General features: G+C 46.9%; 1 protein-coding gene across 2 annotated transcripts in view; it reads right to left on the bottom strand.

Moving 5' to 3' along the window:
* Nucleotides 1-20,034, bottom strand: part of WDTC1 (WD and tetratricopeptide repeats 1) — a 32,343-nt gene extending 12,309 nt beyond the window's left edge. Inside the window, exons 1-13 of one of the 2 annotated variants that reach the window (XM_049820525.1) lie at nt 19,715-20,034; nt 18,636-18,761; nt 12,210-12,357; nt 10,022-10,105; nt 9,044-9,090; nt 7,737-7,848; nt 7,094-7,281; nt 6,236-6,418; nt 5,817-5,911; nt 4,639-4,754; nt 3,435-3,510; nt 1,650-1,746; nt 366-539 (exon numbers count right to left, since the gene is read on the bottom strand). In XM_049820525.1, the coding sequence (XP_049676482.1) occupies nt 366-539; nt 1,650-1,746; nt 3,435-3,510; nt 4,639-4,754; nt 5,817-5,911; nt 6,236-6,418; nt 7,094-7,281; nt 7,737-7,848; nt 9,044-9,090; nt 10,022-10,105; nt 12,210-12,317 (1,280 nt within the window). In that variant the 5' untranslated portion in view covers nt 12,318-12,357; nt 18,636-18,761; nt 19,715-20,034. The remainder of the gene's footprint in view (nt 1-365; nt 540-1,649; nt 1,747-3,434; nt 3,511-4,638; nt 4,755-5,816; nt 5,912-6,235; nt 6,419-7,093; nt 7,282-7,736; nt 7,849-9,043; nt 9,091-10,021; nt 10,106-12,209; nt 12,358-18,635; nt 18,762-19,714) is intronic. The other variant, XM_049820524.1, reaches the window with a different exon arrangement.
* Nucleotides 20,035-26,530: the final 6,496 nt, after the last annotated feature.

The following is a 26,530-nucleotide window of genomic DNA, read 5'->3' as shown; positions in this document are numbered from 1 at the left end:
ACACAAACACCCTTAGAGACACTCATAACGCTGTTACTCAGAAGTGGATTTTTGTCGTCTTTTTAAACAGGAAAGGAACGGAACATTACTCAGCATGCCAGTAGGCAAAATGATGAGCTACTACCAGCTGTGCTTGCCTGTGTGGTATCTGTGGCTGTAATTTCTCCAACACATGCTGCTGTGCAATCCCCTTGTTCTGTACCAGAGGTGACCCACTTACAGCTTGATCCAATAACCCCAACCCTGCTCTGCATCAAGGGAAGCCAGGTGCTTCACAGTGGACAACAAGGTATCTGTGGTACTTGGACGTCAGGCACCAGCAGTGCCTGTGACACTAAATTCTCTAATATTCTCTGCTTCCTTACCACTTGCGCTTCATGTAGGCAGCAGCTCTGTTTCCATACAGCATGGCATTGTTGGGGGCTTTCTGGACTGCTTTGCTGTATAGCTGAATGGCTTGAGTCCACAGCTGGCAAGCAAAGGCCTCATTGGCTTGCTGCTTGATTCTCTCCAGATATGGAGGTAGCTCCACTTGGGGACTGAAGGGAAAGAAAGGACCACAGGTAAGTCTCACATGCTAATGCTCTGTTAACTCCAGTTAAAAATCTGCAGTGTTTTGTTCTAGCTTAGCAAGTCCCAGCAAGCATTAGCTAATACCAAAAGTTTCAGAAAAAGGCAGAAGAGACCCTGAACCAGAATAACCTGAATTTAAGAGGAAGGTTTCTTTTTGACCATCATTTGACTGTTTCCATCTTTTCTTTATATAGCGACCCATACTCAAAATTGAACAGTAGGTATTTTAAGCATCTAATCCTTCAGACTTCACCAATACATCTTTGCTTTGACTGCATAAACAACATTTCCAGTCCTTTTTTAGCAATGCATAACAGAACACAAGTTCAGAAGGAAACCAAGCATCCAAGTTCACAGGGCTGCACAAGGCCCATGCTCAGCAACCCAAAATTCCAGCCAACATCTCTGCTGCCGTGGTGGAGGGGCCATCTAGAGGAAACAAGCTGAAAACATTCAAAGTGACTTTGGTGGAACCTAGACTACCCATATATGGTACTAAGCAACTGTGTCTTGACTTTTAACCATGTCTCATCAGCTGGAGGAAATACAGTCAGCAAGATGTGCTTCAAGTCTGATTCTGCTTCACCCCAACTGCATTTTGCTCTTAAGGAAAGTAAGCAGTAGGAAAAACAGAAGAAGGCTCTCCATCCATTCCTAGCTCACATGCAGACTACAGGAGTAATGACTCCAGTGTCATTGTCGTGAAGCAATTTTGGCTGCTTTAGTTCAGTTTGCAGCAGGCAGGTGCCCAAAAAATTGGCAAAGGGAAGCAAGACTCTTTCAACCTGACAGCCTCTCCCATTTATCAAGACGCAGTTCCTGCAGATCGGGAAGTAACAACCACTCAGGACAACTAAGAATACCTTACTTCCAGGCCTGAAAAGTAATTTCTTAGTTTTGTCCGTAGTAATTCACTGTAAAAGGGGAAAAAAAACCCACTTCACAGACGTTTCTCCCAGGACGCTCTTGCCTGATCTGACTCTTGTTCATAGCACCCACACCAGAAGCAAATACAGCTCCTAGGACAGAGGCCATTTGACAGTCAAGCTTTCATGTAGGTAGAGCTGTCCCTTTACCTCACATGTGCTCTTCCTTCAGACAAGCGGAAGCCATTGCTGTGGAGATGGATGCCATTTGACACTCCATTGGTAGAAGTTTTTCCATTCTGCACTTCTGAAAGTTAGGGGGGGAAAAAAGAGATCCATGCTAAGTATCAGTGTAGATTACACAAACTAAGATCTGAAGCTGAAGGGTTTTATTTTACAGTGGAGTCAAGCCAATGCCACAGCCCCATTCAGAGCAGAAGTAAAACTTCCATGATTCCACATGCCCCACCTCCTCCAGCCACCTGGATTTGATTTGCCTTCTTACATTTACTACAAAATCTCTGCAGTATCCTTCACAATACAACTCTAGAACAGAAAACTAGATACACATATAACTAAGTATACACACACACAGAGGGCAGCTTGAATTGAACTGCCTTCAGACTGAGTCTAGGCCATAATCGGAGTACCCGACTGATCACCAGATTCACGCAGATAAAAAATCATAGAGCTAAGTGGTTGAACATTTAATAGAACAAGGAGGATGAGTAGAACCACTGGAGGAATCCAGTAAAGGAATTCCAGATGCTTTCTTCCTTTTCTTCTTTTCTTACCCTACTGCTCAAGGAGCCATTACAAGCTGAAGTAATCCTCTGAAGGTCGTGCAGCCACATCATCTGCCATTTCCATAGAAAACATTCAGCTTACATTTTTACAAACTGCATTTATGTTGCAGCTGGGAGTGCTCCTGCAGCCATTTCACAGGTTGGGAAACTGGGGACACTGTCCAACCAGTCTACTGAACTGCTCAGATTTCAGTGTGTAGAGACATGCATGCACATGAAGTTCAGCCTTTGTACTGATACCACCTTTTCACAGCCTTTGCCTGAACTTTCTGTGCCCAACAGGGTGGAGGGTTTGCAGCAACTGCACCACTGTGAGCCTGTTCAAATGCTGTCCTGCCATTTAAAGCGTGACCTCACCAGATACCACAGTACAGATCACCCACATGCATTCAAGACTGAAGAGAAAGGCAGGCAGGGCCTATATTTGCTACCAGGATGTGAGTGTTAGATTAAGGCCTAAGGCGCACTGAGTACACAGATCAAACTCTGCCAGAGTGCTCTGAGAACAGGGAAGCGGCTGAGCAGGGAACACTCCCTGATAAGAGTCAGCCTCTGCCCAGGGAATAGCATTATAGCCATTCACTGTGTACTGTCTGCAACATCTGTGTACAAACAGGCCCTGTAAGAGACAGGGCCAAGAATAAAAAGGCTTTTGGATATACTTACTCATCAAATAAATGACTTTGATTCAACTATCTCACCACCAGGAGGGATATTAGTGCCAGGCCAGATTCTTAGACTAGGGAAAAGATTGTTCTGTCTCCTTCTTAATGGGTGCATAAGGGGATAACAGATGTATTCTACATTTTACTAGTAAGTTTAACAAATATATACTATTTCCACACCTGTCCACAAAATTTTCCCCCTTAGCTGAAGGCAGGATTCCAGGACTTCAACCACTCTACAAAGTCTACTTTATCCTTTGTGCGCAGCTTTAAGCATTCTCCTTGGTTCACATGCATAGACCTCTCAACAGCTCGCTTCTCTTCTCAAGACACGTTTTGTCACTCTGTAGAAGGGTTTTAGAACTCAGTGTATGAACTGCACTGCAGAAACAGCCCAGCAACAGCCATGCCCTACTTCATTTTCCTAGTTCCTGCCCAGACTGGGCTGCACCCTGAAAAAAGAGCTGTGTAGTACGTAATTTCACTCTGCCTTCCACTCACTTCCACGATAGCATCACACTTACCCCCTGAAGTATGGCACTTCTTTGGGAGGAGAAAAGTATATGGTCGCTGTTTGTATGTTAGATCAAACAAGTAAACCTAAGGAATGAAGAATGAGACAAAAAAAGTCAGTGAAACGTAGGTGCTCAAGTCACAGAAATAAAACAGGGCTAGATGGGTATATGGTTCCATGTTTGTGTTTTTCTAGTTCCAATTTTCTAACTGGGAATCTTGTTTATAGACAGGAACACACAGGATGACAGCAGTACCACTGGCATGTTCCATTCCAGAATTGGGTTCAGAAAGAATAATGCTAAGAAATAGGAGCATCGTCTTAAGAGATAAGAAAGCTCTCTCCACACCTACAGAACTTAAAAGATGACCTGATCACAAACCAGCCTGCTCAAAACGCTTCAACTCCAGTAAGATATTTTAACTACTTAATTAACACAGTGATCACAAAGAAATCAAACATTTATTGACAGAAAAGAGGCGGTACACTAAACCAAGGCAAAGTCTCTCTAAGATGAAACCAGGATTTCCTGAGAAACTTTGAAAGCAGACCTACAAAGCCCTAATTTAAAACTGTACTGTTACAGGTATTGACAGCCCAGATCAGACCTCCAATTCATCTAACTCAGCACCTTCTCTTAAAGGGAATGAGTGCACTTGTGAGAAAGAGATATGTAGAGGACAACCACAGAGTAACCTGCCCACAAGCAAAGTTCCTGCTTAATCCATGCTGATTAATGCTGTCAGGAGGATTTTCTCATTTCACCGATAGGCTTTACAAAAGATCCATGAATATCACCCAGTGCTTAAAATTAAAGCAATCAATATTCCAGGTGAAGGCCTTTGCTTCTGTAAGTTCCTTATTCACTATATTCTATTACAGAAGCAGTTTGATGTTTCAAGAATGAGTTATGAAATCTTTTCTAGGTCAGCAAAGGTCAGTTCCAGAACTGGTTTTTTCCAATTCCAGAGAGTGAAATGTGAATTGGAAAACCAGAACAGAATGCAGTTCAAGTTTGATCAGTGGTAGCATAACAAATAAATCCCTAATACCAAGCATTTAGTCTGAATGAATCAGAAAACAGTTTAAAATCAATTATAGTACCCACAGAGAAGTTGCTATACTCGTTTTCAAGAATGCACAACAATGTATGGCCACCCAACAAGCACAACCGAAATGTAAAGCTTTCTGTCCAACTTTAGCTGTCTTCTTACCTGCTCCCCTCCCATGTTGACTAAGAGCTCAGTGCCATCAGGACTGAAGGTGACGTATGTGGCCACCAGAACTCTCAGCCGGTTGTTGTAGTCCGGAAGCTTCACTGGAAGGTGCCCTGTGGAGAGCAGGGGTCCAAATGTATTAGCATAAATAGTAACCATTGTCTTTGTCCTACCCCAGCTGCCCCCTTTTACAAGAGGTTGTTAGGAGAGCAATGTCATGAAGAGCATGCACCTAGGTGATTTTCCATTTCCTACTGCTGTTTATTGAATCCTTCCATCAGTCATCAAAACACATAGATGTGCATAGCTGCCTTTTTACAAGTTCTAGATACCAATTCTGCAAGGCGATCTCCATATGAAGAGAAGACTGGATTATAACTAGCTTGCTAACAATGAAGTCCGCAGAACCCAGCAAATCTCAGTTTTAGGGGTTCACAATGGATTTGGCTTCTGTGATTTGTGGCCATCTGCAAACAAATACCTCCATCTTCAACCCTCTGATCAGGTTTCCTTAATAAAGCTCTTAGCACAACCAAACCAAGGCTCCTAAACATTCAGCTCACACACAGGTTCTCTTGCTTTAGACAGCAGATGTGTTACATGACCAATTCATGGGACCTAAGAAATCCTCTAGCGGGACTCATCAGAAGCAAGACTGTCATAACTGGTCTGCTGAACATGCTGGTCTAAGATACTTTTAAAAAACCCAACCATTTGGGGCAAAAAGATAGTAAATAATGAGCACTAGAGAAGAACGTCATCTGGATTGCCCAGATGCTGCATCGCTAATTCTTCATCTGCAGGATGAGAAGTCATTTCTGTGCCAAAAAGATTTTGAACAGCAGCCTGGCTGGGACCAGTTCCAGGAGAAAGCCTATAGCGCCCAGGTTATCCAATCCTTGACTTTCCAATAAAAGTGACAAAAAGACATTTACGCTAGACAAGAAGAAGTAAGGCCAGCTTCACCCAACAACACTGCCAAATCAGGGAAAGTGGGCAGGTAACATAAGCAAGAATTCACAGCATAGAAGTGAAATAAACTGCAATTCCATGGAATATTTCCCTGTATCAGAGAACTCTTCCAAGCAGTGTTTTTTTGTGTGATGGGTAGAACTCCGCTTTGTCAGGCATTAAGTAAAAGTCCCATCAGTCACCCCCAGCACAGGTCCCAATACCTGCTACGTAGTACTGTGCCGCACCATCCGGGAGGGGTTTCTGTCGGTCGCAGAATGTGTGTACTCCAGCTGAAGGACTCTGCTTCATGCTTTTTCTAGCCAGAAAGAAGAACAGTCTTATAATCACAGCATTCAACTGCTGGAAGCCTGATCTGCTCTGACACTTCTTGTTCACCATAAGGGCAAGGCCTCATGCCTATACAGCTGTGCAGTCAGAAGCCTGCCTCAGTACACCACCCCAGTGTACTCACACAGATCAAAAAGACTGAGGGATGATAGAAAACACTGGGTAAAAACTTCACAGTGAGACATCCAAGTGTCAGATATCATTGCAACTCCCCCTTTCCACCAAAGCCTTGAAGAGATTTCTGTACCACTCACGTCTGCCTAGAAGGCTCAGAAAAGCCAGTTGCCATTACCTGTGGTTGTGGATCATGCGTATGTCGTAGAGGCGCACAAAGGGTCCACTTGCCCCTACTGCTAAGTAGTTGTTATCTTGGGGGTTGACCGTCAGGCATTTGGCCTCCACCAGCTGCCCGCAGTATTCTGTCAGGTCTATCAGGACTTCTGAACGTTTGCTGTTCTCTCGCAGATCGTACTGTCTGCAAAGGGAAGAGAGAGTCAGGCAATCCATGTCACTAGATAACAGAAGCAGCAATAAGAGAGAGGTTAGCTTTCCGCAGTGACCAAACTGAAGACCACTCAAAGCAGCACATTTATAGTGCTCAGTAGTGACCTACACTTAATTATCTGGCTTGTGCATGAAGAGATTACACTAATGACATTAACAGTCATTTGTGCCACAGGTTACTGGAAGCATCTCAGTTCAATATACACTAGGCCTCAACATCAGGATAACCATTAAAACCAGCTCTATAATGCGCACAGATTTATTCAAGTTCCAAATTAAACTCCAAGTCATGAACGCACAAAAGGTAGCTCATATGAAAAGTGGAACAGACTTGTAGTAACGTTACTCATTTAAGAGTCTCAATGACTCTGGAGGGAAACATCCCTCAGTGTTGTATCGCCCCTCCACTTGACATGGCTGTTCCTTTCCTGGTCTCCCTTTTCAGCAGAGGAAAACAGAGGAGCTGAGAACAGTGTTTATCAGTGAAGTCTACATTTCAAGATGAATCCTTCCAGTTTCAGGAAAGGAAGAGATTAGCTTAAGATTCATAGTATAGACACAGTCTCTCTTCAGATCTATGCATAGTACATACTGCAATGGATCCTAATCCAATTATTTTTGGGGCAGAACAACTGGAGATCTGTACCTGATTAGTCCGTCTTCGGCTGCACTCCAGAAGGTGTTAGGCCACATGGGAGCTGTGGCAATCCGCTTAACTCTGTTGGTGTGGTCTCCAAACATGTGGATGGTCTCCTTGACAGTCAAGTCATGGACATGCACCTTGGAATCTGCAGCTCCTGTGATGAGGATCCGATCGCCTGAATGCGGCAAGAACTGAGAGACAGATTTGACATTCAAACTTGGAAAGTGCCGAGGCTGTTCATATAGACATCGTTGAGCTGTCCTGGCAGGTCACAGAGCAGCTTGCTTTAGAAATGAACACAGGATGACCCATGTTATTAATGACATTACACACATGCCAGTGTGCACACTCAAGAGTCACCAGCTACAGTAGCACACAAAATAGTTTCTTCATCACACATCCCAATTTGCTGCAACCATTTCCTTTGAATTTACAGAGAGAATGAGATAAGCCTGGGAGCTGCATAAACTAAGTAGTGCAGGAATTAGATTTAATGCAATTTTTTCCTAATACTAGAAATATTAAATTGGGGGGCGGGGGGGTGGGGGTGTAAATGCTTGCAGGAAAACACTTCCCAGCAAAGATCTATTCTCTTGCTGCTTAGGTTACTGATTTTGTTAGCCGTTCATTCCTTCTAACCATGTACCTTGACAGAAAAGATGTTTGCAGTATGTCCTGTGTGCATAGAAAGGAGTTTCTTGTGGTGCAGAGGATCCCAGACAATGGTATGCTGGTCATCAGAGCCAGAGGCCAACAAGCTAAAAGACACAGAAGAGAAGTATGCATCATGTATTCTTCTGTTCTAAGCTGTGACCATTTTTTTAGAGTGGTTTGACCACAGACAGCCATTAAGTTAATTCAGCTCTAAGAAGCCCACTTCCTCTCTCTTTTCTCAGCTATGTGTTCTTGTTGCTCCCCGTGCACCAATCCATTCAGCCAGTTCAGGGAGCTAAACCAGCCAAATATCAACTCCATAGAAAAATCAAGCGAGTGTTTTTTGTTGGTTTAGCTCAGTGAACCAGCTTACCACAGATTCAGATGGCACAGGGGAAAACAATAGGAGCATTTGGTCAACAATAAAATGCAGGGCCTCCATTTTCCTTATTAGCCTGGCTGCATTAACTGCCCCACATCATCCCCAAACCCAAGCCAAGACATTAACTCCTGGACTTCGGATGTACCCAAGTAGTCCCAAACCAGGGCTCATTTAGTGATTCACAGACTGCTTTTTAAGTGCAGGGTGTGGCAGCGGTATTGCAAAGCACTGTTTGCCTTGTACATCTATCTTCATTTGAAGCAAAAGAATTTGACATCTGCAACTATCAGCTGTTTTAAACTTATTTCCTTGTAGCCAGATCTCTTTCAAGTACATGACATTTTTACTGGTAAATAACTCTGAAGAGTATCAGACAGCAGACTTTGGATCTTGTAATCAAGAAATATATGCTCTTCCTTCCATCTAGTCATTTCTCAAGCAGATACTCTATTCCACTTGGTTAACAGAAATGCTCTTATGTTCAGTTTCCCTCTAAAACTGCAAAGGGGTAAACATTCTGCCTCCCTCCCTTATATATTTGTCCCCTAGCAGAAGCTTTTAACAGCATGGTGAAGGGGGTGGGGAAATGTCACTACCAGCTGGGTAAATCCTAAAGATCCATTATAATCCATAATACCACTTAAGAGAAGAGAAGCAGCCTTCAATCTCCACTTCTTAGTCTGACCATTTCCCTTCTGAACTCACTAAAGGGGCATTTCTAATAATAACCAGATATATTTAACAAAATAAAGCTTCTTTTGAAGCGTGAGCTCTACTACAGTTCAAAACTTTGAGCTTGAGCTCCACTTTACTAGGAATGGGAAGCAGCTGCTTATGATAAGATGACCTACATCCTACACTTGGGAGAACCTGGGGTTATCAGTTTGTTGATCCCTCAAATCAAGCCACATACTTACTCTCCTTTTTCATTCCATTCTAGACAGTTGACACACCCAGAGTGACCCTGAGAAAAAAAAAAAAGGGAAGATGGTATTACACAAACTTCAGACTTATCAAACAGAGCTGTTCTAAGACAAGGACACAGCGAGCTCCCCACACATAACAACTTGTTCCAATACAAGCAGGTTTTTTTATTCCAACCCTGCAAAAAAACACCCACATGGCAAATAAGCACCTCCAGAAAAGACAGATATGCTATAGAAGTTGGGGTAGAAAAGGCAAAATGAAACAAAACAAAACAAAAAGTAGCGTTGAATAAAATGGCAGTTTAGTCTCGGAGGCTACAGATGAAATCCTGCTGTACACATGGAAAGGTGACTTTGCTTCAAAAGCCCTTGGCTAGGCTGACAAATTACATGTACAGGTTCTCTGGGAACGCAGGGAAAATGCACTTTTGATAACTCTTTTAGAAGCACCTTGCTGCTGGGTGACTATATCATCCATCTTCATCCAAATTAACTAACAACTGTACCAGGAAAGACTAGGGGAGCATGCAGTAGTGTCTGATATGGGAGATGCAATTGAAAAGGGGGGACAAAAGAATCCTTTCCTCCCCCAAACCAAGATAATCTTAAGATCATTTTAAGCCATGTCAGACAGCAATACAACAAGCTATTCCTTAGGCAACACGTTACACACTTCAGCATTAGAGCCGAGTATCCTGAACAATTGGCAATTGCCTTCTTCAGGCACCACTGTTGGGATTAGCTGATACACACCTGTTAAAGGCTCTCTTGTAGGTGCAATAGGTAATGCAGAAAGCTCACACAAAATCTCATTGAGCTATTCCTAGCTCTAATGCAGTTTAGGGGACTAAGTAATCAGTATCTATCCCATACAAGAGAGAGAATCCCGTACACTCCTGCATGCTGTCTTTTCTGCAGGAAGTTGTACAACAAGCAGCTCAGTTTGCTCTTTAAACACTGCCCACTTACCTGCAATTCTGCTTCTAAGCCCAGGCGTCGAATGAATGGATCGGTGACATGATAGTGTCGTTCGAAGCCCAGTGCACCCCTCTCCTGCACAAAGCAAACAAGAGCCTGACTACAGCAAACAAAACACTCCTTTTTCCCTTAAGAGAAGATTCAAAAACTTTAAAAATCAAGCAGGGACCTTGCCAGGTATTGGGGTGTCCACAGCATCAGGTACCTGTCCCATAGTAGAGAGACATAATTTGCGTGACCTCCAGGTAGGCAGTTTGTAACCCTTGCTCCTGAATTGGTTTAAAATTATGTTTATCTAATTGCCAGGCTGCAGATGGGTAGCCAAGACAAGGTTTGAGAAGCCCACACTAAGACAGTATAAGTTGCCTACTTTGGGCCAGAAACAGAAGATAGAGAAGAGCTTGGGAATGCCTCCATTATCTCTTGGCAAGCATTTCAGAAGGAACTCACTCCTGAGGACTGCAGTACTAGACCACAGCTGCTCAGGAGAAGTCTGCCATTACACAGAATCTGTCCTAAAGTACCACCACCATGGGGCAAAGTATTGGGGAACGTAACTGGACAGCATCCTTTAGAGATGGCTTATTTCATCAGCAGTGGAGTGGGAGCATGTAGCCGCAGTACCACAGCACAGCCTGTTCTACAGGGAAGAGAACAGCTGCCACAGAACTGCGTCAGTACAAATGAAGGTGAAGAAAAGCAGGACAGTTGTTTCCCCTGTGATCTCACTGGGTTCACAGATGCATTAGCAGATGGCTTCGATGAAAGAAGGCCAACTGCAGAGGCAGGCAGAAAGAAAAAGGGAATGCAATTCATATTTTGGATGGAACATCTAACGTCCAAGGAGATTCCTTCCTAGGACTTGATCCAGCCTTGGTCCCATCCTATGCCATGCTACAGTCAGGTGAAGACAACTTAAGTCTTTGTTATCACCATTTGAGAAGAGATGAGAACACTAATGTCAAAAATTACACTAATGGTACTAGGAACATGTTAGTAGTCATAGAGCAGACACACAATAAAAGCTGTTTGAAAACAAAATGGAGATACTAGGGGACTGGAGGGAAAAAAAAAAAAAAAAATCAAACAGAACAGGCTTTTTGTAGTAACTTCCATTACAAACTTCAAATCCCTTGACATATTTTTTATGGCTAGCATTCCCAAAACACTGCTAGGCCCAGTGCAAGGTGCTGCAGTTATAATTGCTTTGCTGTTGCAACCTCAGTGGCTTTGTGAGGTCTGTGCAGTAGGATATTGCTTTGCCTACAAGGAACTGTCAGACTTGCAATCTTCCCAAGGTCACACATGAAAGTCTAACAGAGCAGACACTATGAAAAAGTCCCAGGCTAATGCTCTAACCACAGAACCATCCCTTCCTTGTTAGAGCAGCAAAATAAGTCTTTGCACATGGATTAAATCACAAGCTTATAATACAAAGTTTGGTACCAAACTGCAAAGTGAAGTGAGCATTCAAGCTCCTAGTTCCTCATTCTGGCCACTAACAGACCACTTTCGTGAATGCTGATTACCAGCAAAGCTGCAAATGATTTAAGGCCTCTGAGTCCAAGCAATAATTGCCTATTGTGTCTGCTGTAGCTAGTCCTTTCACGTTAAGAGATATTTCACAAATGCAGCCATCAGATGACGGATCCAACCACCGTAGAAGTTTTTCCCTACACAAAGGAAGCAACACACCACTTTTTATAATGAAAAAGAGACAGAAAGAGAGTGAGACAGAAATCATTAGCTTTACTACAGTCAGAAGATACCTTTGATGGCAAGATCACACGAAGAGAACACATAAAGAAGCAGACAGAAAACTCATGAGGGAAGCTAGCTAAGGGTCCTTTATGGTGCCCAAACACAAGCAGCCATATTTCTCTCTTCAATGCTGTACTCAAAAGGAACAGACCTGCTGATGTCAAACCAGCACAGTGTGCTCCTGATAGGGAGAACTGTATTCCTGTCATGCCATACTTCATCCCAGCTCTTCATTAAGGATAGTGAGAGGCCCTAGGCGTTTGTTCTCTTAAGCTTCTTATACAGCTTATCAATACATAAGTAGCAGAGATCTTTTCAGAAGTAAAGGCAACAACATCAGTATTTCCCAATCCAGCATGAACACTGACTCTCCATCTACTCTCCACCTAACACAAGCAAACACTTGACTAACACATACCTTGATCTGTCTGTGGATGATGTCTCTGGTAATGTTTGCTTTTGCCATCTTCTTGCAATGGGGCAGACGAAAAGAAGCTATCGGAAGAGCTGCTGTGCATCCAAGCATGCCAACAGAGCAAAGATCCACACTAAGGGCATTTAATTACCTGCAGGACAGAACAGGGAGGGAACAAAGGCAGGCATACAAACATATTAGGCCATTCATATACAATGTCAAGTACTTTATTTTCAAAAAATAGTGGTGGCTAAGAACTGAAAAGTTTTGTATAAAGGCTTCTTGAAGAAACTCAAGGATGGGAAGGAACACCACAAGACTGAAGAACATCTGACTTAAGAGGCCATCCCCAGTTTGTGGGGAAATTCACAATGAGCAGAACTCCAGGACTACATCAGCCTAGAAAAGCCATGTTTCTATGCCAGCAAAGACCCGGCAAGTCCAGGGTAGCATCCTGTTTCACAGCTTGCCTCCCACCATTACATGTCCACTCATGTCCAATTTCACATTTCCCAAACTCTACAAGCAACAAGACTTATTATATTGTGAATAAATAAGGCATTGATATTTTTGGCCACCTCTTCTCTCTCGTTTACTACATTTGATTACCAGCCAAAAAAACCCACTCAAAACAACCCAACCAAAAGGGCATAAGTGTTCCTTAGAAATCACAACAGCCAACCATCAGGTGACACTATCATCTGAATACCCAATTACATTAGCAATAGAAAAGGGGCTATCATTTAAAGCTGTATTTCCAAGAGAAATTAGAGTTTTCCACACTCTTAATGGAGTTCCATATTTAATGCACTAACCTAAATAATTTAAACCCCATAGAATTAGCTACACCTGCTAGAAAACACTGCAGAGTGATTGTCGCAACCCTGCTCTGGACAGGCTGCCTAGCAAAAGACCAGTCATTCTCTACGAAATGATGTCATTCACCTTATTTACATACCACAGGCCCTGCACCGTCCCATTTTGATATTTCTACAGTTCTCTTTAATTATTTTTTTTTTAAACACCCATTTTGTCCTATGTAACCCCATAGTTTTAAATTCTCTTTAAAAGCATTCACAAGCAGAACAAGCCAAAATTTTCAAATGAGTCCTCTTTTGAATGAGGAAATGCTGATTCATTGAAACAAGAACACTTCACAGAAACGCAGCAACAAATAACTCCGCTGAGGTCAGGCAGAAGTTTTGACAAACCCTGCCTGATTCTCTACCGGTTCATCTGTCAGGTTGCTGCAAAGTGAGGGCTTCCACCATTAGCGACTTCAGGGCCGTGCAGCCGTACTGCACAGCAAAACCACAAGGCTCCTGCACTTGAGATTCCCCAAAGCCCTGGGCTTCAGCTTCAATTTGCTTTCAAAAAACTGTTAGCGTGCATACGTAGGCATTTCCCCATGGGTAGGAAGTACCAAGAATTCATGTTTCCTCAAAGAAAGCAAAGTTCATCCAAAGTGGAAGTTTAGATCACTTTCCTAACATAGCTGGCTCCTCTAGGCAGCTCTGCAGTGAACACAGAAGCATCATTAGACCTGCAAATAGCATGAAAAGCCATACAAACACACTGAAGATTGGGTTTTCTTGCAGTGGGCTCCTACACAGGATTTTTAGGGTAGCCATATGATCTCTCCAATACAACACACAGAGAAAAGGCACAGCTGTTTGCATGTCTCTGAAGATGAACATCCTTACTGCAGACAGCAGAAGACAAGCAGCCCTCACTGTTGTATTCCAGTCCCATTTTGTACGTATGATGAGAACAAAATTGATAAAATTCCCACAATGAGATCGCAGGACTTGAAAGCAAGGCAAGTCAGGACAATGGGAGGACTTTGCACGGCAAGCCTGCTCCCAGTCCACGCCCAGCAAGGGCTAATGAGGCCATACTTTCACCAGGACCAATTCAAACCCCAGATGTACACAGAGCAGGTCAAACTCACCACCATCCAAGTCTAGTTTCTGCAGCAGATGTGTCCAGTAAGCCAGGGGCCTCTGCCACACATCTTGAGTTCACCGTGGCAGAAGCAGCACGCCTCACACCCCCAGATGTTGGAGCAATCAGCTGACATTTTTTAGGGCCCATCATCTGTTTTAGTGCATAAATTGGGGCTCCCTTAGAATCCACTGGCCAGCCTGAAACTGAGCTAGTATGTGCATATTTGTCCATCATGTATGTATGTAATGCACATTCCTTTTACTCCAGAAGCAGCACCAGGAAAGCTAGCATGCATGCCCAGGAAGACACCTCATGTTTTAAGCATCTTTAACCTCACTCACTCTCATGTTGCGTAATAGTTGCTTCATCCCAGGCTTAATGGCAAGAGGCAGCACTGTGGCTGCATTTGATCATCAGTATTTCACACTAATTCTTGCAGTAGGGTGATTAAGCTATCACATTTTGATACCCATCCTCTGCCTTTCCACATGAGCTTAGTGTAGGTATTGTTTTGCCTGTTTATGGAGAGTCTGTAAGGGGACAACAACTGCTCTTATGAACAAGCATGGGAAGGAAAGGAAGCATGGCACCTGCAGCAAAGCGCCTCGGCATGAGGGCAGGTGGATCCCGCTGACTCTGCAGCTCAGAGGTAAACATGGGAAACCAGGACAGACACATCGCTACTTGTGCCCAAGGCCAGCTCTACATAAACATGCCAGCTGGGCTAAATAAGCTACACTACTGGAGACACCCACGAGGACATGGTTTCCAGACACTGTTTTCTGCTAAGTTCTGCAAGCGAGAGGACTGCTAACTCAAAAAGCAGCTTCAAGTTCAGATAGACTAAATATGCAGGGATGAATGGTATCTGTGATCTCTCTCCTCCAGTTTCTCCAGACACCCTTTCCAGCTAACAAGCCTCCACCTGCCCTTCTCCTGGGCTGGATCCCCACAGACTGGCCTCCTTAAACAAACCCTCCAGGATACGCAAGTGTTTTCTCCATCCACAGCTGCAACAGGGCAGACAGACCTTCCATCATTCTGCAACACCTCAGCAGCTCACCCCTCAGGTGAGGGACTCTGGTACTTACTGTATAAAACCCAAAATCTTCTCACCTCCAAGATTATATCCTGAGGCTCCCTTCCTCCTCCTCCGCACAGCCCTATGAAACACACCAGCCACCCAACCTCACACAACACTTTTCTGCAGGAACCTGTGACCAGTGACTGGTGACAGTTAAACAACTTTTTCCGGAGAAGTGAATGATCCAGTAACCCAAAGCACATTGTCAAGAGACATGAGGGACAATATTCCAGCAGATCTCAGCGACTCAGTCTTGCCTGAAGCTTTCCACTCTTCTTGGCGCTTTCCCACAACATTCCCAGACTCTGTCTGCAGTCGCCCCTCTCCAAGTGGCAACAGGCTAAGTCATCTTCTTTCCTGCCAGGCAGGGACTGCCTTTCTTCCTCTTTAAGGGCAGTTTAGTTTTCTTTTGATCTTAGGACCCCAAAGAGCACTAATACCAGGCCAGAGCCAAGCAGGCAGTCATCTCCCAACTGACAAATGCCCCACTGCTCTCTTAAGAGCCCTGGAAGTATTTTTTGTCAGATTTCCTACCTCTAGCTGTGGCTAATTTCTAAACAGCTCCTTTTTTATTCAACACCTATCTAGCAAGAAATGACACCAAATGACCTGAAGGACACACATGGAGAAATGCATGTTCATGGAATGATACAGATCTTCCATACTCTACAGACATAAATAACCCATACCAATGAGCCAGTTTACTGCTAAATGAGGTACTGCAAAACCACTTATACACTAGAAATCCACTCTTTGACTGTATGAACAGGATGCTCAGAGGGAACAAACACCCAATCCCCCAAAACCTACCATTCCTTAAGAGAGACTCAAATTCGCTTACTCTCCAACAAAGTCTCCTCTGCCACAGCATTTTACACTTTCTGGAACTCTGAAACACACACTGGCCAGGAGAGCACGGCAATACACAGAAGCTTGCTATTTCGGTGAGTGTTTTTAGGATTACAGATGTGTTATGGAACTTCCCAACTCTCTGGATAGGTCATTGTCAGCTGCGGTAACTCAGAGGTGCTCTCAACAGATCATCACTCAGCAGGTCTCAACAAGAGATGAACACATCTAACTTTTGTTTCTTAAAAGCTACAGGCCAAGAAACTCATCCATGAAATCAGCCCTTAGGTTGACAAAATGGAATAAACCAGAGTTTAAAACAGAACATCTGATGCAAAACTGGCTTTAAACATACCAATACCAGCATCCAAGGGTATGTGGGCAAATTGTTCAGCGTCTAATATACCCGAGATGCTGATATATGCTTTTTAGCATTTGATCATTAAAAAAAAAAAAGACAGTCCTGGAAAAAAAACAACAAAAAACAGTCAAACAGGAATGCATGAGCCTAAGGTGTCTCTCTTGCCTGGACAGGGCTTGGTTTGGTGACTGAATGTTGACAAATGCTTACAGGTCTCCCAGAACACACGTACGTGCTTGGCCAAGAAAACTCCAAGAGCCTTTCTTGTTTTCACAATGCTATTTTTTGTTGCTCAACAGGTATTCCACAGCTGCAAAGACTTTGGCAACCTTAAATTATCAAGAAATCACCGACAAAGAATTAAGAAGTCCCAAATTCTCATTCCAGGTCAGACTTTGTTCATTAGCCACAACTGGTCACAATCCCAGACTCACGTTCACCATGAATGTGATAATTACCTAGTTCGTGAGTTAATACGTGTAGAGCTCCTACTATGAAACTAAGTGCTCTTGACACTAAAGGCTACATTGACCACACCATGGTACATGTAGATCAACAATCTCCGATTACATTAGAAACTGACCCTGACATAAAGCATAAAATCCCCTAAGATTTGTAGGTCTCCTGGAAAATATATGTAAAAAAATCAGACAAGAATTAACCACACCATCAATTTCTTAGACACATACAAGCTTCCAGCCATGAAGCCCCTTCAAAGAGTCTGTCCACTTGTTACCACTAAGGCATGTATACTGGTATAGGATGTTCCTCTTTCAGCAAAACCACTGTGCAAATTCTGATGACTTTTAGATATATTGTTTCCTAAACCATTCGGGCAGTTTTCTGGCTTTTAACTAAACCTGCACAACCAACTCTTGATGAAATGAGAGGATTAAGTCCCAGTGACAAGGAACAATTTAGGATAAATCTGCACTATTGCTACCAGTGATGATCCCACAAGCAGCTTCATTTTGGCTACATGTAAGAGATCATCATGACCTTTTTTGATCATTTATTAGATGACACTGGAGCATGTTTCTCCATCAACCTTCAAGAGCATCTCTGCGCTCAATTCCAAGCAAGGACAACCTTCCCTTGTCCCTCACTGTTCCAAACCTACCTGGAATACCCCAGACAGGACTAAAAACCTGGGATCCAGTTAAAGCTGTCACCTCATCCACAGTAACAGCCTCTTCTCAAACTACACCCTGAAGCATAAAGAGGACTACCCCACCTGCAGTTAGCTGTAGTTGGCTCATTGGACTCTTCTGCTCCTGCAATGCAAAGCTCCAGAGGCAGAAAAAGAACTTTCGCAACACTTGCCCTTTAAATTTGCAGTCAAAAATTAACAAGCCACAGATTTCTGCAGGCTGTGGGCTCAAAATCTGCTAGGCTGTATTTACACTGACAGTAACTTAAGAGCCCCTTAAGCTCCTGGAAAAGTACACTTTCAAAGGGTGCTTCTGGCTATGGGGAGGAAGGGCAGTAACAAAATTCTCTGGCTTTCCCCAGCTGGCTCGTCTAATTTTCCCAAAACAATTGCTCTAAGTCTGGAAACAAAGCCTCAACATTGATAACGCACACAGAAATTCAGTCGGTTTTAATAATGAACGCTCCCAATGCAGCTAGGATTTGGGGAGTTGCTCTTTTGCTTGAACGTATTTTCCCCTCACAGAGCCACCTACGCACACACCCCTGCCTCACCTACACACACAGCAATGCATGGACACAGAGAAGTGCCCTGCAGACATGGGCTTCAAAGTTCAAACCTGGGGACCACTGCCCTTCAGAAAAGCTCCATCAACACTAGGAAACTCCACAAAGCAGCAGGACTCAAATTAGCAATCTTAAATAAGCAATCCAATTCCTAACTGTTTAGGTGCACCCAAGTTTCTCAGTCTCCAAACTCAAGGTCATTGAAAAAAGCAGCACTCTGCACACTACAAGCCTTGCAGATACGCAACTCATCCCAAAGGAAGATTCCTATGACCCTTACCTTAAGCATCTATAAATTACTTCACCCATCCAAATATCACCTAGGACCCAACTCAGCAGGCTTTAGCCTCACGACTTATTTTCCCTGTCCTCTTTACCTTGACTTTCCAAGAGGTCACGGATCAAATTAAATATATACACATAAAGAGGTAGATTTTTTTTTAACAAACCTAGCAAAACAAAAGGAAGTTACCTGGTTAGCAGCAGACACCTCATAAAAAGAAGGTTTTGCTACAGCTGAAGGAGTCGCCAGGAGCAGTAGTCACTCCCCAGGACAGATGGCTCAGAACACGGAGCCAGCCAACAACAGAGGAAGGAGCTGCTTGCAAGAGAGGTGGACAGGAGAAGAGGTAGGATCTGAGACCTGACAGGCCCAGTACAAGAGGACAGCAGTGTCAGGGAAACTTTGACATGCCCCCAAACGCTTGCCCACATGGCGCTTATAGCTCAGCCAACAGCCCTCTGAGCTGACATCCTACCTCTACCCTTCATCCTCCAGCTGACACGACCATCCACAGGAAGAGAGGGAAGATGCAAGACAACACCTCAGCCCCAGTACAAGTAACAACCCAATGCCAGGACCCAGATACATGGGCCAGTAGCTCCAGGAAGAAATTTAGCCAGCAGACACTGGCAAAGGAGGAAAAGCTGATCTCCTCTCCAAGGAAAGGGGCTGCAGAAGACCCACTGGGGCAGGGGAAAGTTTCACATGAAGGCTTTAGCAAGGGAAAGGTGAGCAGGGGAGGGAGCGGGGCAGAGTCAGCCCTTAGGAAAGGGGAGAAGAAAGCGAGGACAGGGCAGCGACAGCTGTGGGAGGGGGGGAAAGAGAGAAGTCAAAAAGGCAGGGGCTGAACCTGGCAGGGGGGCAGGTACCAGCCAGAGGATGCAGGTATCAACAGAGCTGGGGGAAAGATGTGCTTGGTTAGAGGGGGAGGGCAGGCAGAAGGGATGGGGAAAATGGGGGATGAGGGGCTGAGAGGGGATGAGGGGCTGGATAAAGGAGGGCTTCTTAAGAGAGATGGGGTCAGGCTCCTGGAAAGGGGGGGGCAGGAAGATAAGAAGGGGGGGGAACACCTGACAGGGCCTGCAGTGGGGGTAACTGACAGGAAAGAGGGGGATAGCAGGGGGCACGAGGAGAAAAACTGACAGGAAAGGGAGGTAAGGGACCGGGGCGGGGGGGGGGGGAATAGCTGGCAGGGGAGGGGGGTACGGGGGGAATAGCTGGCAGGGGAGGGGGGGCTGCGGGGGCGGGCGGCCCGCCGGACCCGTTACCTGTCAGGCCTCCCTGGTGCGGGCACAGCAGGCACTGGAAGTTGCGAGGCTCCATCCATGCGGGGGGGAGAAAGAGACCGAGCGGAGGGGGGGGGGGGGGGGGAAAGCTAGAGGGGGCTCCAAGGAGCCGGGCGCCGTCCCCGGGGCGCGGGGAGGGCCCTCAGGCGCGGCCCGGCCTAGGCCCCGGCCGTGCCCCCCCGCCCCCTCCCCTGTTTACCCCCTCCAGCTGTCCGGGGCTCAGCAGCACCCCCCGCCGCCGCTCTCCCCGCGCAGCTCTGCGCATGCGCCACGCTAACTGCGCCACCACCCCCTTTGCTCACCCGCAGCAACCTCGACTCCACGCAAACGGCGTAAATCGCTTTCCGGAATACTTTTTTTTCCCCGTCCTGCCCTCCCGGCAGGCGCCACCCCGTAATTGACAACTCCCCTAACCAAAGGGAAGAGGAGAGCTTTTTCGTGCGGGCTCGACCAATCGGCGTGGAGGGAGGGGCGGGAGGGAGGTGCCATGAAGGGGGTGCTGGGAGTTGTAGTCTGCGGAGGGAGGGATGGCCGCCTGCCTTAAGGGGGGGGGGGGGGTGTCTCCGCCCGCGGGGCTGGAGCCTCAGGGCCCGGTCACATACCTCTGTCTCTCCCGCGGTTCTCCGTCCTCCTCCCCCCTTAACCAAACCCGGAGGCTGCTTAAAGCCAGCCCTCGCCGGGCCTGGAGCCCCTCAGCTGGCAGGCCGCAGCGGGGCCTGGGCCCCAGCTGCCTCACACGCTCACCCCAGAGGGTGCCCGGCCTGCGCCTCAACCACGGCCTCGATGGGGGGGCTTGGGCTTCGCGGCCGCCTTTCCATAACCCTGCGGTCCTCCCCAGGTTGCTGGGGCCGGGAGCCATCCTGCAGGGATCACCCTGCAACAGGGGAAGCTGCCAGGCCGGTGTCTCGGCGTGAACTCTCCACGGGCAGCGCGTTGTGACCGAGGCCCTGCAGAAAAAAAAATAATCCCTGCCCGCCAACGTTTGGTGTTTCCAGCAGCAATTCGCAGAAGTGAAGCACACAGCTCCCTCAGGCAGCACAAAGTTAGGTTGGTTTTTTTTTGGGAGGGGGGGAATATAACTCTGTGGAAAGAGCCAGGGGGTGGCAGTGTTTGCAAAAACCTTCCCTTCGCCTTGGCCTTCCAGCTGCCCCGCACAGCCGGCCGCTGGCCCTGGGGACACTGCCGGCAGACCTTGGGGCGAAGGCAAGGCTGGCATCTCCGCTAGTCCTAATTATCTTAACGCACCCTCCCGAAAAGGGGTGTGTGTTTGTAAAATAAAAGTTAGGAATTCATCTCTCTGTAATTTATTTCCACAATTAAACATTCCCAAGTCTATTAATAAAGTGTAATGAATAGTTTAAATTTTCATTTAGAGCTTAATTCCATGGCTCCTAGATAATCCCAGCTGCACAACAGAAGAAAATTGCTACTTGCCTATTCTCTGTTAACAGAAGGAGCAAAAAGCCCCTTAAATCAGACATTGCATGGAAGCGCGAGGGCTCTCCCATACACCTCCAGACTCATAAATGACAGACCAACCATTAGCTGTAATGATTTGTCTTCATCTCATAACCCATTAACTTATTCAGCTGTTGTCAAAGTTCTTTACGGAAGAGAATTGTTAATTGTTTGCCTCTGTATCTGTCCAGACTCTTTTAATTAAAACAAGTAATAATTGGGATCCATCACTATCATCCTTACAACAGGGTTTTATCTTCTTTTCTCAGATGCCGTCCTCTTGGGGATCTAAAGCTCTACACAGAAAATCAGGCAGGCTTTGGATGCCCTTGACATGTAAGTTTTACTTGCTGACAGACAGAAAATTGGGGCACAGGAGCTTGATTTTTTTCCGAGCTGGTGACGGAGAGACATAACAGTGGCTGAAGCCAAAGAGGACCAGGGGTACTTGCTGGTTCTGACTGTCAGAGCTGAAGTTCCCTGCTGCAGCCTCAGATGGAACTGGAGGCACTTTGGGGAATGTAAACAAAGTGGTGTCCTCCCAGCACCCAACCTCCTGCAGTATAAACACCACCTTGAAGAGTATCCTCGTGAAACAGGGCTGCGGAGTTTTCAGTCCAAAGAAAGGTACAGGGAGCAAGGAATAAAACTGCTTGAGAGGAGTTGGACTTGCCCTTCTTACAACATTTGAGAGAAAACAATTTAAGTATACAAAAGGCATTTTTTAATGCTTTCATTGTAAATATGTCTCCTATTCTGTCCTCAATCTATGCTACACACATTAAAAAAGACAATTCAGTGTAAAAAAAACCACAACGTGCACACAAAAGTTAGATTTTACACCCTGTGCCATAGTTAGGAAGTCACAGCGCACACGTACGCAGGTTCATAGCCATAGATCTTACTCTGTGAGAGAGAAGCAACATGGTTTGTCCTGCAGACACCTGGCCAGCGAACACTGGAGCTAGACTAGGATTTGTTTGCAGGTGGAAATCTAGGCTAGAGCAGTTGAAATAAAATTTAAAGTCATGCATTCTTTACTTTCCACTTCCCTGTGCTGTTTATGGGGCAGACCAGAGAAAAAGAAAATCATTTGACTGAGAGAGAAAGCCTGACCTGCAGCCACTTTGCTCAGGCAATTGTGAGTTGCAAGTGGGGATGGGGGAACAGGGGAAAAGTGTAAACAGAGAGAGGGGTAGCAGGACTGAGATCATCTTTATCAAATAAATGCAGAGAGGATGAGAAGGAAAGAGCTGGGTCTAATATAGAAATGGACTGTAAACGTATAGAAACATTATTTTAGCCAATGTGAGCTGCAGCCAGGATGTACAGCAAGGTCTGCACTCCTGGTTTCTTTGAGCAAATCTGCTGCCGATTCCTTGCACGACTTCAGCAAACACTTCCCTTCTGGTGTCTCTGCCTGGGTTTACCTCCCTGTGCAATGTAAATGATGTTTACTTTTTGATGATTAACATCTGCTGAAAAAAATTTAGACCCTCTGATCAAAGCTATTATGAAATAGCAAAGCTTCGCGGAAGATTCTCTCAATATGAGGGCTGAATTCTGCACGATTTACATGTGAACACAACTCAGGGCATTTGCTGTGTATTGTATTAGCGTGTGCTGGCTTATGAAGCACCATGCGCTTGCACGGCCTGGAGGAGCAGGGGGAACGCTGGTGTCTGGGTCAGAGAAGGTGCCCAGTTGCACAGCTGCTCAAAGGCAGGAGGTGTGAAGTATTTCCAGGGGCCAGGGAAGACAATTATGAACTTAGGTATACACACAGTGTCTGCTTTTGCCCTCCAAGATACAACAGGATAAACTCTGGTGTATTATGTAATTTGCTTGATGGGACATTTCTAAAGCTCCCTCTGCTTGTTCATGCGGTTGTATTGCTCTCCCTTTGCAGGCTAAGAAGCTTAATCCTAATTACGCTCCCTCCTGGTGGGAGGATGGTGCAAGTTCCAAGAATCACGGCGAGCATCTTGGCTGGGCCATGAAAAGCTGGAGGTAACTGGACTACTCTCCTAACAGAGGAAACACAAATAACTGAAAAAAGCACCAAGGCAGCTCAAGCCCCAAGGCTTAGATGGGGATATTTGCCACTGTCAGAGCACTGCAGTGCTGATGGATTAACTGGGGAACACAGATTTAATTGGATGTCTCCAGGTCTTTGTCTCCCAATCCAGAGGAAACAGGAATCTCTTTCTATTTTGTCAAGAATTTGCACCAACCGAAATCCTTCACGGAGTTCGATAGGTTGAAAGGCACTTGTCCAGCCAGTAGCATTCAGCCAAGCAGGTTGGGAACGTTCACTACCAAAGTAGCAAGAAGTTAATTTGATGCTACATCCCCCACTGGCAAATGTACAATAGCCAGGTACTAAACAGTTCAGACCTACCCACCACGGTTGCTGATTGATCCAGGCACAAGGAGGCAGAAAAATCTGACCCAGTTATTTCATGGGAACATCATACCAGTTTTAGCTTCTAGGAGCTGTTTCTGAAAGAAAACCAGCCCCCATGTTTTCTCCTGAACAAGTCTCTAGTTGTCTGCATGCTGCTAGTGCACAGTCCTGCTTCAACCGAAACGCATACCAACCGCTGTCGTCTAGGATCAGGCTTCTCACCCAGATATGACTAAGCCCTTACAAAACGAGAAACACTCAGCATTTCTTGCTTAATTGCTAAAACAGATTAATTTGACTATCCAGAACATAACCAAGCGGAAGAGAGGAATTGACACACCTAGCTGGTTCCTACTCAGGCTGATGATTCACTTTAATTGAGGGGTCACATTTGTTGATGATTTCTACCAAGTAGCTGCAGCAAGGCTGCTGTGCCCCCCTCCTGTCTGCTGGGAAGGCGAAGGGCTGCATTCCCTGCAGCCTTCCCTGAGCGAGTCCAACCGCCAGCGCTTTGGGAGCTGATGCCGTCTTAAAACAAGAATGTAACCGATGCAAACCAGCAAGCATAACCTTCAAAGCTTGAGTTTTAGCTGCCACATGTCATGTCAAGGGCCCATGCCCTCCGTACACCAAGTGCCCCCAGGGGTTAGGGGCTGCATCTTTACCAAAATGCTCCTTTGCCCCTAAAGTTTAGCTAATAAATCAGTTAGAAACTCCCGCCGGTTTTGATTGCTCCTGTCACACACATGTGACACTCAGGAAGTCAGTAGCAGAGCCAAGAAATCAGGGTGGCTGAGGACAGTCGCACGGTGCCAAGCAACCCCCCCAACGCTACTCTAGTGGTTTTATTAGAGCCTTATCAGTTTTCCTGGTGAGTCAGACTATGCTAGTGACCAGGGCAAAGGGCGAGGCGGTACCAACGAGCACAGATGAAGTTACAGCACCATGTTGGTCCAGAATAGCAGCCAATGCTCACCAGGCCCATCCCCCTGGAAGTCATCGCTCTGCAAATCCCACCACCCCAGAGGTCTCCCCAGAGCGGTGCCTGCATGCTGAGGCTAAGCAGACCATGGCTGTCCATTTCCAAGCAGCAAACATGGAGGGGGCAGCTGACTGCTCCGCTCTCCCCACTGTGCCCAGGGTGCTCTGCTGGCCCCATGAACTTTGGCTGCCTTCCTTTTGGGTGCATGGGCCGTGCACCCACAGTCTCCCTGCCACCCCCACGCTGCTGGGCACGGTGTAGTGCTTCGTCACCCCACTGCACCCCTCCAGCAGCAAGCACAGTCCACAGATTCCATTTCCCTCCCTTTCTTCTGCACCTCCCGGCCATCGCATTAGGGCCCCTTTGACTCCTTGCACCTCCCTTGCCTCTGTGCACCCCTCCTTGCATTTTCACCCCCTCGCTTCCTTGTGTCCAACCCTGCATTAGCACCCCCTGCCTCTCTGTACCTCCCCTTTGCACCGCACCCCCTTGTCTCCTTGCACCCTGCCTTGCATTGCGCCACCCTCTGATGCTTGCACACTTGTCCATTGCTTCTCCTCTGTGCACCCCCTTTTCAGTTGGATCCCACCTTGCCTTAGCACACTCCCAGTTCTCTGCTCCCCCCTTTGCACTGCACCCCACTTTGCACTGCACCCCCTCACCTCCAGGCACCCCCTTTGCAGTAGCACCCACCTTGCATTCTACTGCCCTCCCCTCTTCATGCCCCTCCTTGCATTGCATCCTCCTCCACCATGCACTCCCCCTCCACGCACCCCCTTTGCCCTGCACCCCTCTTGCACTAGCACCCCCAGCTCCCGTGCTCCCCCTTTTTCTGCTCCCACCCTGTTCCACAACAGCACCCGGCTTTGCAGGGCACCCCCTCTTCCACTAGCAACCCCCCCACTCCCATGCTCCCCCTTTCGCACCGCACCCCTCCTTGCATCGCCCCCCACTCCACGCACCTCCTTTGCCCTGCACCCCTTTTCCACTACCCCCCAGCTCCCGCACTCCCCCTTTTCCTGCTCCAACCCCACTTTCCAGTTGCACCTCCTCTTCCACTAGGACGCCCTGCTCCCCCCTTTGCACTGCACCCCGCTTTGCGCTGCATCCCCTCGCCTCCATGCACCCCCTTTGCCACTAGTGGTACCCACCTTGCCCTGTACCTTCCTCCCCTCTTCGTCCCCCTCTCTGCATCGCATCCTCCTCCGCCACGCACCCCCTTTACCCTGCACCCCTCTTCCACTACCCCCCACCTCCCTCACTCCCCCTTTTCCCAGTTACACCTCGCTTTGCACCGCACCCCCTCTTCCACTACCACCCCCCCACCCCACTCACACCCCCTTTGCCCTGCACCCCTCTTGCACTAGCACCCCCCCAACTCCCATACTCCCCCTTTTGCACCGCACCCCTCCCACTCCATGCACCCCCTTTACCCTGCACCCCTCTTCCACTACCCCCCCACCTCCCACACTCTCCCTTTTCCCGCTCCAACCCCACTTTCCAGTTACACCTCGCTTTGCACCGCACCCCCTCTTCCACTACCACCCCCCCACCCCACTCACACCCCCTTTGCCCTGCACCCCTCTTGCATTAGCACCCCCCCACACTCCCATACTCCCCCTTTCTCACCGCACCCCTCCTTGCATCGCCCCCCACTCCACGCACCCCCTTTACCCTGCACCCCTCTTCCACTACCCCCCACCTCCCGCACTCCCCCTTTTCCCAGTTACACCTCGCTTTGCACCGCACCCCCTCTTCCACTAGCCCCCCCCCCCTTCACCCTGCACCCCTCTTCCACTACCACCCCCAGCTCCCCCCCCCAGCAGCACCCACCTCCCCAGCCCACCCCATCCTCCCCGGCCTCCCCCCCCCCCTCCCCAGCCATCGCCGCCGGCGCTGCCTCCGCCCCTGCCTCCTCCCCGCGGCCGCCCCGGCCGCTCGGTGGGATGGG

Source organism: Accipiter gentilis, chromosome 17, assembly GCF_929443795.1.
Source record: "Accipiter gentilis chromosome 17, bAccGen1.1, whole genome shotgun sequence".
Taxonomy (NCBI): Eukaryota; Metazoa; Chordata; class Aves; order Accipitriformes; family Accipitridae; genus Astur; species Astur gentilis.
Note: the sequence above shows the minus strand (reverse complement) of the source record. Positions and strands in the feature narration are given on the sequence as shown.